This window comes from Anastrepha obliqua, chromosome 4 (genome assembly GCF_027943255.1).
Source record: "Anastrepha obliqua isolate idAnaObli1 chromosome 4, idAnaObli1_1.0, whole genome shotgun sequence".
NCBI classification, from domain to species: Eukaryota; Metazoa; Arthropoda; class Insecta; order Diptera; family Tephritidae; genus Anastrepha; species Anastrepha obliqua.
The window spans coordinates 44,214,085-44,230,464 of record NC_072895.1 but is presented as its reverse complement, the minus strand read 5'-3'; the positions used below and the strand labels follow the sequence as shown (position 1 = coordinate 44,230,464).

Here is a 16,380-nt window from a genome sequence, read left to right as displayed (position 1 = left end):
CTGTAGAAGCTATAATATTGGGAATATCCGAATGAAAATTTCAAAGTATATTCTTAAGTTACTATACTTTCGAAATATTGAAAAAACGAAAGATCGATTTTTTGAAATTTCTAGAAAAGATTTTTAATGGTTGGGCCAAAATCAAACCGTTAGCCCTCTCTCAGCGAATTTGACAGAATCAGTTGATGGGCTGACGTAGCAGGCGTCATTACCCCGATTTGTTTAAGAAAAAACTAGTACTGTATCAGTGATATACGAAAACAATTAATACAATGTCACTTCGTTACCGTCTGAACAAAAACTGTTTGAACGAGTGTGTGAATACATTTGAGATGATCGTGTAGAATTCGGCTGGGAACTCACTTCCGTGGTAAGGCAGCCCAAGTTCTCCTCACAACTTTGTTTTTCACCATAACTAATGGCCAAACCTAATATTTTATGTTTGCTTAAGTTACGTGAATATTTAAGCAGGGGGAGATAATAATACTACGATACGATGAATTTCTTTTTAATTCAAATAAAAAATAAATAAATAATTAGCGCGTACACTTCTGCCAGGTGTATGGCCGAGCTCCTCTTCCTACTTGTGGCGTGCGTCTGGGTGTTGTTCCACAAATGGAAAGACCCACAAGCCTTAAGCCCACTCTGAACGGCACATGGTATTTTTAGGAAGATCTTTTCCATGACAGAAACATATTTCAAGGTTTGACACTGCCTGCCGAGGGGCGGCCACTAATAGAAAAAACTTTTTCTGTCATTTTGGTATTTCATCCTCGGAGATTCGAACCTACGCACTTGTGAGTGGTAGATATGCATCAACCCATTCGGCTACGGCGGTCAATTAGACTTCAAAAATGTGTACGTGATTTTAGATTTTTCAGAAATTTATTTGATCTGGCGTCTTTAAGAAATACCTATGCAGTAAGATGCAAAATTATTCCGTCCAGGCTACTAAATATGTCTATTATGTATTTAGCTGAGGGAGAGCAAGAGACCATGTTTAGAGTTAAGATCGAGGTTGTTCTATAAGTTTTGCGGTCCGAAAAGAGAAGGCGTTGCGACTAGCCTAAATTTTTTTTGTTATGTTGATACACTCCTCACATGAACGTATGTGAAGTTTGATATCAATCTGTCATTTAGTATTGATGAGCCACAGTATGGAAAAAATCAAGTATCGTGCAGTGATTGAATTTTTATTTTTGGAAGGCTTAAAGGAAATTTATGAACGAATATTGGAAGTGTATAAGGACTCTTTGCCATGAAGTAGTACAGTCGAAAGATGGATTGCTGAATTTAAACGTGTTCGTACAAGTCTGGAAGACGATCCACGTCAAGGACGTCCAGAAACAGTAATAACATTTTAGAAAAAATATAAAATATCGTATTGGAAAATAATCGAGTGACTACATCTCATTGGGCAGAGTAAGCCATATTTTGATTGAAGTATTGGGATTCAAAAAGCTGTGTCCACAAAATTTGGCATTCCAATGCGATTTTCTCAGCAACATTTAAAGCGTTTTCGAAAGGATGAAGAGCATTTTGTGCATCGCTTCATCACTATCAATGAGACTTGGGTCTATCACCAAGATGCTAAATCAAAAGAAACACTGAAATAGTGGTGCGAACCTGGTTCTTCGGTTCCGAAACGAGTTCGTGTCCAAACATCAGCCAAAAAGGTGTTAGCATAATTTTTTTGGGATGCAAAATGAATTGAGTTTGTGGATTAATTGCAAACTGAGAAAACAATAAATTCTGAGGCTTAATTTGCATTTTTTTGCCAAAGACTAGTGCGTGTTAAAAAGGTCAGCAAGAAGAAAAATGTGGATGTTGTAGTAGTTTAGTAGTGTTTGGAAGCAATATACTTTTAATTGATCGCATCTGTAGTGTAAACATATTTACACGACTTGGTTTTTTCTTAACAGGGTTACCATAAGTTACGTTATCTTAACCGATAATAATTGTTGACAATTATGGCATGTAAGACAGGGGCCAAAATTCAGATTACGCTATGAAGGCGCAAAAATTAAAACGAATTATGTTTAATCTAACATCCAAAATCGATAATAAGCACTATAGTCGAAGATATCTTAAATGATTATTGTAGAAAAATGTTTTTAGTTGCTGAACGGTTTATTTACCCAAACAATTTTTTTCTCGATATGAAAACCGTTTTGCACAAAAAAAACGATTTTTGAGGGGTTGAAAAATTAAAAAAAAAAATTTATTCCAGCGAACTTTGTAAATATTTATAAAAAGTTCAGATTCACGAGGTTGTAACTTCGAATAATTAAAAAAAAGTTTATGCAAATCGGCCAAATAGTTTTTGATAAATAATGATCACCGCGACGTTAATTTTCAAAAAACACGTATTCGAGATAATCGCGTCTAAAGTTTTGCGTGCACTTCATTTATGGATAATTTTTATTCAGTCAAACTTACAAGTCATTGTCGACACCAGGACCTTAGTAGGACTCTTCTGCTCTCGCGTCAGCTTCCAAAAGGTCGATCTGGTGTTATCTTCGAGCCATCTTCCTTCCTTGGACACATTTTGCGCGCGCAGCTCAGATATCGAGACGCGCCTCTCGTCCTCACTCTCGATGAATTCATGAGAATGAGTACCATAGGGCACCTCCAAAGCTTCAAAAATCTTCAGCAAAGCTTTTTTTCCTTCATTGAAAAGGCAAGCTGATGAATATGCTGTAATTTCAACTGGTACGGATCCTCCTGGAAGGTGCTTTGGAGAAATTTTCCAAATGAGTTGGTTGTAGCTTTCATTATTGTTTTGCATAAAGCCACCAACGCATCGTGAAAGTAATTCGTTTTTAGATAAATACTGGTAAATTGGCTTGATAGCCCTCAGAAAATTTTGAGGAAGTGCTGAGTAAGAATGTTCAAAATGAGGCAGAATTTTTTTTCTTTCACGATTTTCATTTCGCCGCGGGACCAAAATTATTATTATTTGTTTTTTTTTTTGTTTATTTGTTTGTTTTTTTTTTTCTCTTAAAAAGGGATTGAATTTACATGTTTCAAAATTTTTGTAAAGTTTTTATTACATTAAAATGCAAGTTTTGTTTAACAAGAAATTTGGAGAGGACTTCAAAATTATTCTTTTAATTAGAGGAACGCAATTCGAAAATTCAAATTAGACCTAATCGGTAAATTGGTACAGTTGCCATCAGCTCAGTGGAATTACAATCTTAAAATGTTTTTGTCAGCAAGTGAATATCTAAAGGGTGGTAAAAATCAGCAAGGACGGGTTATGTGCCTATATAGATTTTGTATTGCTAGGCAAGTCAATTTCAGTTGATGCCAGAACACAAAAATATTGAATCAGCTGCTCTACTGCTCCTACCAGTTCAATATATCTTTAGTGAGGCAAATAATATCACAAGCCGCCATATTTCACTTAATGTATTTCTGTATATTCGAATAAGATTTATTCCAGTTTATACGGTTACTGGCCCTACAAGCCTGACCTATTTGTCGCTTCACGCTCTTTCCTGCACTGCAGAGTGCAGTTTTTTTACATTTTTGCGCTATAAGGTTCTTAAACCAAGCCATTATAAAAGCGATAAAGGCGTTCGAAAATTTTCACTTAGCACCGCTGGCGAAGCCTGGAGCGACCAGGTTGTGCTAATGCAGATATATATAAATAAACAAATACTTTGGCATAATATAATGAGCATATGCCAACACCATTAGAGTGAAGGCCTTTCAGTTTACTGCTACTCCTGTCGTGTTATTGCGCTTGCAGCTCAATGAGATTTTTCAAGCTGATCGCTTCATGCGGCTCATTGGCTCATCAGCGCACCTGCGAGTGGGTGCTGTCATAGTCACATGTAATAGTGATGATTTACGACTTGCAACACGCCAACAGCGAAATATAGCAAACCTCAAATGTCACAACGTTGTCGAAACAATCGCAACTTCTATGCAACCAAAGGAAGGGGGCGACAAATGCTTGGCATTGAAAACTATCTGCTATCAGAGCTGCACGAATACCTACATAAACAATATAAAAATGTCTACATATATTCACATGCCATCACATAATACCGTTATGAATAGAATAAGCGTATCGTCGAACAACTCAATTGTCGGTGGCGGGCATTTGGCGCGTTATTGTGGGTTTGGCGCAGTGCGGCTCAAATTCAACGATTCAGTTGCATGCGCGTTGCATTTCTGATGGCTCGTCAAGTGGCAGTTCCGGTGACTTAGAATAAATGATAACCTTCAGCAAAAAAAAAAAACAATACAAATAAATAAAGTGAAAATATAAAGTTATTGATTGATTGATTACCCGAAATGTCCACTTGGAATGGCGTGCGAACACGGTAAATTGAAATTAAGGGCCTATGAAAATGATTGAAAATGTGTGAAAGTGTGCCTTAATAAATTACTAATCCTCAACAAATAAGTATACTATTTTAACTTTTTCAACTCTTTTTTTTTGGCTCTACACAGCATCACCGCCTCTGTGCGCACCACCAATCGCATGAATGCTTTGCTTATGGAATCGATGCTGGGCAAAAAGCGCGCTCTGCAGAAACTACATTCCAGCGCTGGTGAGGGCGAAGATGTCGAATGTGCTGTGGAAAAGCCGAAACGTGATTGGGAATACTTTCGCAATAATTTTAGCATGGAGACTGTTTATAAGCTAATCGAAACGGCTATTGAGGAGCGCTTGACATGGGATCGCTTTGGTCGCTCTTACGATTCGTGGCGTTCACTGCAAATGGCCGAAACGTTGGCTGCGGATATACGAGATCGTGTGAAGCGTTTGCAACACAAAAGGTGACAAATATGCATGCAAACCTTGAAAATTACACTACTAGCGATATTTATTAAATTAGGTTTAAAAAAAATTGAATTCCCGATGAGAAAATGATAAAAACGCTCTACTAGTCGTTTAAGTTCTAGTTTGTCCAATAGGTCCAATTTTTCCGTAGAAATTATGGAACTTATCATATTCTAAGACCACTGCCAAAATATTTCGCAAAAATATTAAGATTTACAGTTTTATTTATTTTGCTAAATAAAAAAAAACACTAAAAAAAGTGCCAGGCGAATGAATTGGTGATACTTTAAAAATCTATAAAACTAATAACTACTATTTCGCCGTAGTCAAATGGATGCTGCATGGTAACCATTCGGTAGCAATCAAGTTCGAAATCCCGGCCATGAAACGCCAAACGAAATGATAGAAAATGTTTTTTTTCTAATGACGGTCGCTCCTCGGCAGACCATCGAAAACCTCCGAATGTATTTCTGCCATTAAAAAGATCATCACAAAAAACCAGCTGCTGTTCGGAAGTGACGATAAACTGTAGGACCCTCCATTTGTGGGAAAAATTAAGCCACACAATATAGTAGGAGGATCTGGGCCAAACACCCAATAAAGGGGGTAAGTGCCAATTACGTAACTGCAAACTTCAAATTGGGAAGTCATCTTTCGATTTGATTGGATTATATTTCATAGAACTTTACATAAAGCAAAAAAAAGGGATGAAGTGGTTTGGTTTGTAAATAACTAAACTAATTTTCAAGATTGTAGTTTAAAAAAATTTGGGCCATACTAATACTTCAACTGGGTTTTATGAAGGCATTCAAGTCGGTCTGATTTTATGCAACTTAACCAGCTACAAAAGCGCCCAATGCTATCTTCGAAGGCGATTAAAATGATTTGGTGACAAATATTCATAAGAACAAAATGATGTCTTGAATCATCAATCAACAATTGGAATTACTTTGCTGTAGTGAATACCATTTACGGTAGCAATTTGGAAAATTATGATTTAATGATACCGTTGGCTGCAAACTGCACCAAAGCATACATTTTGCGGCATCGTTAGATTGTGAGTGACCTACAGTTAAATGTTAAATTTTTTTCGTTAAATTTGAGAATTTAAAAAAAATCCCATTACAACTTTCAACTTTTTAATTACAATCATTAGAAAATTTCCGACTATGCAGCTTTATTGCCCATTCACTTCTACTAAAATAAAGTGCAGGCTTGAAGTCGATTAAGAAATTATTAAAAAATACCTTACCTTGATAAGGTGTTTCATGCTTCTAATGGGTTTTGAAATCGGGTCCTACTCAATGATATTCACTCATAGTCCATTCGGGCACTGCGATTTCAATGTCAAATAAAATATAAGGCACCACTTCGATTCACCACTTCTCTGCTCGCTATCTCTGGGCTCTGCTTACTTGCCGAAACATTTTGCATGTGAAAGCAAGCAAAGTTATCAAGCAAGATTCGCCACTTGTGAGTATGATATAACTCATAAAACCGATATAACTCACTATTTCCAATGCTGCAACCTTTCAAGAGAGTTTTATTAGCGAGAGACTTTTGCTGCTTCAACATTGCGAATTCTCTTTTGGTTTTGCCCGTCGTGTGCATACACCTTGCAGTTCTTAGTTTTTAATATACAGTCAACAATAGCATTGAGAAGAAAAAGAGCACAAAGGGTATTTATAGATCATAAGATCACCCATTAACCCAACAATTGCAATTTTTGGTAGCACTTTTCCAACACTGTTGGAATGTCGCTATGTTTATTTATACCAGCGATTAAGCTTAACTAAGAATTCAATGCCTTTTCGACTCTTTTCTCTAGGGGAGTCTTGTATTTAGTTTAAGCGATCATGAATGTATTGGGTGTGTTAGTGCTGTAGTAATTGGAGTAGTGTTACTTTTTATGAGATATACGAGTAATCAGGTGCTGTCTTATAATTTCTGCAAAAATGGCAACGTCACGCGTCAGTAAAATGTCGACAATCTCATGTTCATTACTAACAAATCAATCAATAAAAATTTGCATTACGGAGTTGAAATGGAAGAGATAAAAGGATTTTTTATTAAATGAATACTAAAAAATACTATAAAATAAAAATTGAGCTGTCAAACTACGATTTCTCATGTGGGCACCTTTCTGTCATACCCCTTCAGTTTGAAAATGGCAGCAACCAAATTAGATCACTGTATTCGCACATGCAAATGAAGGGGTAAAATAAAAATTGAGCTGTCAAACTACGAAATGGCAGCTGGTGTTAAGACAGTAATTGTGAAACAGATATGTTTTAACAAAGGAATTCGCAACCTCCACTTAACATTTCTATTTTAACAGAACTTTTTTAACATAATCTATGGAAGCTGCAGATGTGGCGTAATTATTGAGTACGGCGAAGGCAATCATTCTCAACTACCTTCCAGGTGCTTATCAGCACTGATTCTATCTTGTAGTCAATGAATAATATTTGGCTCTACAAGTTGCACGTAGAGAATATATCTGGAGAGATTTATCCATTCATTGACTTATTTTTTGAAAAGCCGATATACATAGTAGTAGTAGTAGTAGTAGTAGTAGTAGTAGTAGTAGTAGTAGTAGTAGTAGTATTTATTGCAAATAAAAGTAAAATATGGTATACAAAATTTGAAATTTACTTATTGTCATATTAAGAAAAAAAGAAATATTTAGAATAATTTAACGATAATGGCATGAGCCGTCTGCCGATTTATTTTTCGTACAAAACAATTATTCGGTTAAACTCTTTTGTTAAGTAATCTCTGTATCTAGAGGCATATTTAATGAAACGCAAAAGTTTATCCCAATGATGAAAAGCCGATATGATAAAAATTGCAAAACTAATGCACCAACGACCATTCCATAAATTATTTTAATAACATTTTCTTATTAGTACTCCTGGTTTTATGTAGTTATGCACTGAACTTTTATTATGGTATAGAAATATTAAGTAAATGCTCAAGTTATGGGCTTCGAAATTATTAGTATTTAACTTTAAATATTGAAAATGAAATTGAAAGTAAAAACAGAACTTTTCTATTTTCTATTAGAAGTTGAATGGAATTTTCATTAAACTTTCTGTTTTATTTTTATTTCTCATATTTACAGGCATCGTATCGTTTGCTTGTTATCAATTGTCGAAAAACAAGACCAAGGCCTCAGCTTCCGCATGCGTCATTTATTGGATGAGAAAATGGATAACTTCACTAATTTCGTATATGAACGACCATCCTACTATATGGTGGTGACTTTGTTTTTAGTGTATAAGGACTAAATACACTGTTATGAACGAAGCTTTTTCCGTAAGCTTTTGCCTGTTGTTGTTGGTGGATGTGTGTAGTGCATGAATGAGTACGAATGCTTTCATTGTTGAATGTATTGTAGAGATTTTGCCTAGCATAGTTCACAACCAATGTGTAATATTTACGTTTTAATAAATTAAAAATAAAAACAAAATGGATGAAAAATTAAGATCAAACTCCTCGCAGTAAAATTTTTAAAGGGGCATTCGTGTTTGAAACCCACTTTGTTTGTTTGCAAATAAATATATATGTATATATATGGTACATTAGAGCGGGTGCATTTTTTTCTTCCGACACCATTCCTACCAAATTCGGATTACATATAATTCTAAGAAAAAAGTGCACTAGAACATAGCTCTATAGTCAATTTCGAGTCCCAATTTAATATGAAGATATTAACCAAAGTAGTATGAATTCAATTTTTTTTAATACAAGCTTGTACTTAGGAACTTCTAGATAAAAAGATAAGAAACATTTTTTTTTATCTCTATTTTTTATTTAAAGGAATTATTTTGTTTCTCTATTTTTTCTTTAAAGAACCCTATAATTTTATTTACATGTAATTCAAAATGGAATTTACACAAAAATTTATTAAATTTTGCAATATTTCAAAAATTTGTTTTTAAAATTTTTTTCTAATCATATAATAAATTTTTTTGTTACAATTAACAACGTATTTACAATCATTTTGGTTTTATATCATTCTTATTATCTTCTACTTTTTCTATTGAATGACATAACCCTATCTCAATTTTCGTATTGATTAAATATAAATAGTTTCCTTAAAAATTCGCGGAATCGAAATTAATCTCCTCTAATATACTTTTTTTCTCAGAATATCATACAGAATCCGATTTTCGTAGGAACCATGTCGGAAAAAATCGATCCATGCAAATTAGCCCACACTAATGTACCTAAATACATATAAGTGCATAAATGGTCTTATGTGAATTTATTAGGTACGCTGTGGTTTTGAGTTACTAAGATACCCTATCTTAAAATCATATTTTATATATGACCTAGCTGTACCCGGCGCGCGTTGCTACGCCAACAACTAAAATAAATTTAAGAAAAATAACTTTGAAGGAAAATCAGTACACAAATATTCAATTCATTCTAAACCATTTTATTGATTTTTTTTTATTTCGAAAAAATGATGACAATACAAAGTTTAGTTTCAATTCGATGCTTATTGAAGTGCTGTGGGATACACAATATTTCTTGTTTTTTCATCTGGTGCGTAGACGTATAAATCAGAAGGTTTTCCGACACGTGAGCAACCACATGGAGCTGTCCATGTGAGAAGCATGGATTCTCCAAATTTAATCCATCCACTTGTAACGATTGTCCTTGTGCTTTGTTAATAGTCATTGCGAAAGCGAGTCAATGTAAGAACGTGCGCGGCATGCCTGGCAAATCAAACGAATTCAAGAATTCAGTTGTATAGTTGACAACCTCGTTTTGATTTTCCATAGTATCGATGGACTTATATGTTGTCGTTTCACTGGGTATTCCATGCTGAATGGTGAAGTTGATGGTATTGACATTGATGTTTTTGGCAGCTAATATAGCACACGTACTGAGCCACTGATGGTTTTTGTAGCTTCGTGCAATGTTTGGGAAAATTTTTTGCACCAATTCGTCGATGCTTTTTGTGATCTTACAGAAGTTTGCTGGCAGTGTGATACATTGTGTAGATTCACCAATTTCCATTCGCCCATTTCAAATATCCAATAATTGTTTTGCAAAATTTCCAGCCGATGCATCTGTAAATGACGCCTCAGGACTGAGGATTTAAGACATGCATTAAGTTCATCAGCGGATGTTGAACGTGGTATTGTGGGCAGTGTTTGTCGAAAATCACCAGACAATAAAATGAGTGCGCCACCGAAGATCCGTCTGTTTCCTCTCAAATCTCGCAGTGTACGATCAAGCGCTTCCCATGCTTTCTTGTGAGACATTGTACACTTGTCCTATATGATAATTTGACACGTTTGGAGTACTTTTTCCATTCCAGAGTTTTTGCTGATGTTGCATGTTGGTATCCTCTGTGTAAAAATACATGGTCATACTAATTTTTATGACAATCGATTGAACGGGGCAGATATCGCTACACTGCAGCGCCCCCTGGTGGCGAGTGGCATCAATGAGCATATTCTACAAACCTTCTCCGTGGAAAAATACATACATATACAAATTTTTGTAATAATCGGTCCAGTAGTTTTTGAGTTCATCGATGACATACAGGCAAATATTCATTTTTATAAATAAAGCATTTCTACTTTTTCTCCATTTTGATATTTCTGTTTATATTTGTTAGCATAAATATTTGCGCAATGCAGAATTTCTTAATTCTTGCCTTCCGGTTCCTTCTGCTAGCTAAATTGAATAAGAAAAAAAAAATTTGTTGCCAATTCATTCTTGTTTGTTGTTGTTTTTTGTACTAGTTTACAAAAAACTATTTACATATATCTGAAAAAAAAAACTAAAAAGTTGTTATCAGTAAGAATCACTGAAGGCCCCGGCGAGATTCGAACTCACGATCTCCTGTTTACTAGACAGGCGCTTTAACCAACTAAGCCACGGCGCCAGTTGGTAACCCTGCTTGGATGCTATAGCATGAGCGAATCAGTTGTGAAAATCAAATAGTAAATTTAACCCGGAGAGAGTGTTGCCGGATATAACATACCCACCCTGTTACTTATATGAGTAACTTTTTTATGTAGTTCATTAAATGTATATTTATTAAAATATAATATAATATAAAAAATGTTAAACTGCCAAATATTTACCACCAACTCTAAGGTATATATGTGCATGCATGTCACAGTATATTTTGTATGCGGGTACGTCATACATTGCCACTTACTCCTTGCAATAATTTTTTAACATATTTCTACCGGGTTAAATACCGCTAACTTTACATATCAAACGAAAAATTCAGTCTAAAGGGAAAGTCTATTTCTATTAAATTCTTAATTGCTTGAAGCAACTGATTTACCTGTATAGTTAATGACTATGGGCAGTGCCACACCCCCTTAACTAAACATACTCTTAACCATACACCATTTCCCAAGATTTAACTGAAGAAACGAGTTTGAATCTCAGTCCCTGATTTGACTGCGTATTTTTTTATTGAAGTGGAGTACGGGTTTCTTTTGAAATGACATACACAACCAAATCTGGATTGTGGCATCTCTGTCAGATAAGAGCACGATTTGATGGTCCCTCTAACACTCTATACGATATTTACTACGTAGTGCAAAATTAATCACCCTATGGGAAGATGTATAATTTTGAAAATGACGTCATACGTTAATCATATTTGAAACTTGTGACGAGACGGCGGCAGCATACAAATAGACAAGCAGGGTTGTACGTGTAGGGGTCGAAATTAAACACAATTGATTTGACTCAGTTCTAGCAAATTTACGTATTAAGTTACTATTCGTATGCAAATTTTTATATTAAATGCATTACTGCTAGTAGATATCGCCATACATTTTTTACACAGTGTGCACATTTTTTTCAGATTACGATACTTTTACAAAAAATAAGCGATATAATTTAGCATTTAATCTATTTTATTTTTCTTATCCGCTCGTGTGGTCACTCAAGAAATACGTGTGCCAGACAAATCGAGATTCGCAGTTGTCGTGTTTTGTGCTCTTTTCCGAGTAGGCAAAAACATGGCATTTTTCAGGGTTAAGTAGAACAATGAACCCTTTAAAGGCAAAATTTTTTCAAAGAAAGAAAAACACCATTAGATGGAAATTGAAATTAGGTACGCGTATTGCAGGCCTGAAGCCTAAAGATCGTTAGTGCCTAAATTCTCCTTTATTAAATTTTTTTTTAAATTATAAAAATCAAATATGTCTTATGTTTAAAAAATTCTTCTTCAGTAATCTTCAACTAACCAATTACTGTAGGCCCCGGCGAGATTCGAACTCACGATCTCCTGTTTACTAGACAGGCGCTTTAACCAACTAAGCCACGGCGCCCAGTTGACACATTTGCGCGAATATGATGACGAAAGAGAATGGACGCCAATAAATCGACAAACTAATGTTTCTACAAGTGTTACATTGAATTGAACTTACTTAGCAAATATTAACTATTTAAATTGAATTGTTTAAAAGATAGGGGAACTTTAATATTAAAAGAAAAAAAGGCATTTCGGAGTTTTTAAATTTTAATTGCAAAAATAAGTCTTCAGTTGGCAAAGACTACCAAAATTAAAAGAAGAATTTATGTTACACATTGTTTTATTGGGTATGGGAATATTATATTACTAGAGCGAACGCACAAATAGTATCAGCAACAACACATCTTTTACGAGGGCAAAAACTTATTCCCATAGCCAATATTTTAATTAATAAATATCTAGAAATGCAGTACTTCTTGCAGACCAAGAACAACAGATTAGTGCTGGATTGTGAAGTATTATTTTAACAATTCAATTAAAAATAGTTTAAACCTGTACTTTTTCGTCTTAATGTAGAAAATGTAGCATTTCTTACAGATTACAAAGAAAGAAAATTAGGGAATACTTAGTAATAAATGTAAAATTGTTCAGTTATTTTGGACTGAAAGTAGCGATTACTAAGGATAAAAATATATAGGCGAAAGTGAAGGTGATTCGCATTCCGGAAAATCGACTGAAAAGAATTATAACGAAATATTCAGATCGTTCAAAATTAATAATCGACTAAAGAATCTTTAATAAGAAAAAAACTATAACAAATAAATGGATAAAAGTTGAGAACAATGTTTATTATTTGTGGATAACTTATTATAAAAATGATCGCGAAGAAAAAAAATCGATAACAAAAAAACCGATAAAAATTGAGAATAAATAAAAAATTCGATTTGTATGGAAATGTTTAATAATTTTAGAATATGTTTATAGTACTCGACATAAGTATACTCAAAACGATCCCCCCCTAAAAAATCGATAGCAATAGGAAAAAATCGATACAAATTGAAACTAAATGAAAAATCGATTTTTACAATAGGTTTATTCTACTCGATATTAATATGCGCAAAACGTTCCTCGAAAAAAATCGATAACAAATTAAAAAAAATTGATGAAAATTGAGAATAACTAAAAAATCGTTTTCTGTGAAAATGACTAATAAATTTAGAATAGGTTTATACTACTCGATATTAATATGTTCAAAACGTTCCCCGAAAAAAAATCAATAATAAAAATAAAAGTTCGATAAAAAATGAGAAAAAATAAAAAAAATCGATTTGTATGGAAAGGTTTAATAATTTTAAAATAGGTTCATACTACTCGATATTAATATGCTCCAAATCTTCCGCGAGAAAATTCGATAAAAATTGAGACAAAGTAAAAAATCGATTTGTATGGAAATATGTATGCCAAAACGTTCCCCGAAAGAAAAATTGATAAAAATTGAGAGTAAATAGAAAAACGATTTAATGTTTAATAATTTTAGAAAAGGTTTATACTATTTAATAATAATGTACTCAAATCGTTCCTCGAAAAAAAAAAAATCGATAACAAATTAAAAAAATCGATAAAAACTGTAAATGATTTAAGAATCGCTTTATGTGGTAACATTTAATATTTTTAAAATAAGTTTGCGCTAAAACCGTTCCCCAATTACCAATTGGCTCGCTAGTTGTTGTCTATGATATACCGTGAAACTCCATTGGACAATAAAGATGTAAAATTTTATTTTGATTTTATGTTCTAAATTTCTTTTATTATTGTCTCTGAGGCCATAATTACATATCTACAACACTTAAAGCAAAAGACAATTTTTTTTTACTTTTTTGACTCTGTTTTAGCATTATTAACATTTTTCGCACAGGTAAGTTAGAATAAAAAATATTCAGATGAAAACTGGCGTTAGCTTGAAACTTCTACTTTCGCTTTAAACTATTTTTTTTATGTGAACGCAGATATTAGAAATTATTTATGTTTTATTAAAAATGAACTTTTAAAAAAATTCTTATCAGTGACTTTCAACCAATCGATCACCGTAGGCCCCGGCGAGATTCGAACTCACGATCTCCTGTTTACTAGACAGGCGCTTTAACCAACTAAGCCACGGCGCCCAGTTGACACATTCGCGCGAATATGATACCAAAAGTAAATTGGCGACATAAAGCAAAAAAAAAAAATGTTTTGAAATAATATCGAAGATATGTAAATCAAAATTTCAGGAAAATGCATAAATCACAACTAAATTGCTATCAAGAGATAACATGAACTTGCAGATAATTTTTATAACGAATGTATGCCCGTTAATGAGTAAAGTTTTTGCGAGATATCAACAATTTTTCGGGTTTTCTAGAATACACTGAATACTGAAATATTTAAGGAAAGTCATTTAAAGTTAATAGAGAGTAAATTTATTTGCGTCGTTACTTGTATAAGTTATCCGAACAGGTAGGAAGGGCAAGTTTCTATTTCATTTTCCCCTTCAGTAACCCACCATTGCCAATGGATATACACACGTACATACATATGTTGGAAGCCTTGTGACGCATCAAAAAATCCCCTATTCCTAATGCCCTTGCGGATTTTAGGTTGCGTATACGTAACATCAGTTAATACTTACTTTTCCGCCACGCTTAGCCAGCCCATTTTGAGTCCATGCAGTATTCGCCATTTTCGTGATTTTTACGATTATTGAAACAATTATTGAGGCAATTGCAACATGTTAAGTGCTGCTGCTTCAGCAACAAAAGCGTCAGTTGGCTTGGAGTGTCGTTTTGCGTTTCGCATAAGCAGCAAACAGCAAACAGCAAACATCAAATACGACCAACAACCAAAATTGTATGTAGGTACTTATTGCTAACAACAGGAAAGAGGCAGTCAGGCGGTAGCGAGTGTGAGAACAAGCGAATACGTGTGTATGTTTATGTATATATACAAGTATGTATATACGTACGTCCGCACGCTGAGTGGTAGTCCATTTAGTACGTCGTAGTTCGGCTCGGCGTTAAATGCTGTCGCGTGGTTTATTTTATTGCTGTGAAGAAGACTGGTGCGCAGGCAGTGAAGTACTTGGGACTCAGATTAAAATTCAAGTACCAACTTTATTGTTATTTTTATGAGTGGATAGATTTTTTGCTGCCGTTGACTTCCGATTTTTTGCTTAAATGGTGGGTGTAGTTGGTTCATTATGAAAATTTGCTATTTATTGTTGAGCGCACTTGGACGGCAATATGTAAGCTGTGACTTGGTAGTTGTTTACTGCAGCTTCTTAATAGGCTGGTCAGCTTATATCATACGTTAATATCAGTATATTTTTAATTAATTCACATACACTTGTGCTCACATACATAAGGCACTTTACTTTTTACAATATTCGCAAAATTTGCTATGCTAAATTTTTTTCGTTAAGTTTTTATAAAAATTTAATTCATGCATTGCATAACAAAAATCTTACAAATGAAAGTTTCAAACTTCCTACAAAAGTTCTCAAAAATTGAACAAATTTCAAAAAATTATCATCAAAGTTTAACATTTTTTAAACAGAAAGCTTCCTGGTATTGAGTTTTACGCATTATTAAATCTTAAAATAAAATGGTACGGCGTTGAGTTTTCTCCTATATAAAACACATGCTCGGAGGTATTTTATATGAAAAACATGCCCAGTGGTCTTATATTTCTGTTCACATAACAGTTATTTGTAATAGCGTAAATAATCATGGCATATATAGACATACACGAAAATACTCAGAATAATGAAAGGAATCGATTTAGCCATTTCTCTTCGTACGGCCGATAACTTGAATAAAAATAAATCCTATATATTTCAGTAAAGTGTAGAGCCGCCGTAGCCCAATTTGTTGATGCGGGACTCCCATTCTGGGGTGCTTGCATGAACATCAAATAATAGAAAAAGTTGTTTCTAATAGCGGTCGCCCCTTGGCAAGGAATGGCAAACCTCCGAGTGTATTTCGGTCATAGAAAAGCTCTTCATAAAAATTCATTTGCCGTTCGTAGTCGGTTTAAAACTGTAGGTCTCTGAATTTGTAGAACAATATCAAGACGGACAGGAGAAATAGGAGAAGGAGCTCGGCGAAACACCTAGCAGAAGTGTAGGCGTCAAGTATTATTTTTTTTTATATGTCAATGAAAATGGACTACATATTACGAGGTAGGTTGGCATTGAAAATCGGTGAAATCGATCAATAACCGCAGACACCTCCCATATAACGGTAAATTTCAAAAAGAAAGAGCAGAAGTATTAAGCAAAATTACTAATATCTGGTACAAATAA

At 34.1% G+C, this 16,380-nt stretch overlaps 1 protein-coding gene and 3 non-coding genes across 4 annotated transcripts; 1 reads left to right on the top strand and 3 right to left on the bottom strand.

Moving 5' to 3' along the window:
* Nucleotides 1-4,129: 4,129 nt before the first annotated feature.
* LOC129245874 (uncharacterized) lies at nucleotides 4,130-8,265 on the top strand. The gene is made up of 3 exons (XM_054884303.1): nucleotides 4,130-4,334; nucleotides 4,465-4,794; nucleotides 7,923-8,265. The coding sequence occupies exons 1-3, from the start codon at nucleotides 4,306-4,308 to the stop codon at nucleotides 8,086-8,088; spliced, it is 525 nt and encodes a 174-aa protein (XP_054740278.1). The 5' UTR covers nucleotides 4,130-4,305; the 3' UTR covers nucleotides 8,089-8,265.
* Nucleotides 8,266-10,632: 2,367 nt separating this feature from the next.
* Trnat-agu (transfer RNA threonine (anticodon AGU)) lies at nucleotides 10,633-10,706 on the bottom strand. The gene has a single exon. It is a non-coding gene; the product is annotated as a tRNA-Thr (tRNA).
* Nucleotides 10,707-12,043: 1,337 nt separating this feature from the next.
* On the bottom strand, nucleotides 12,044-12,117 carry Trnat-agu (transfer RNA threonine (anticodon AGU)). Its single transcript has one exon. It is a non-coding gene; the product is annotated as a tRNA-Thr (tRNA).
* A 2,012-nt stretch (nucleotides 12,118-14,129) lies between these two features.
* Nucleotides 14,130-14,203, bottom strand: Trnat-agu (transfer RNA threonine (anticodon AGU)). Its single transcript has one exon. It is a non-coding gene; the product is annotated as a tRNA-Thr (tRNA).
* Nucleotides 14,204-16,380: the final 2,177 nt, after the last annotated feature.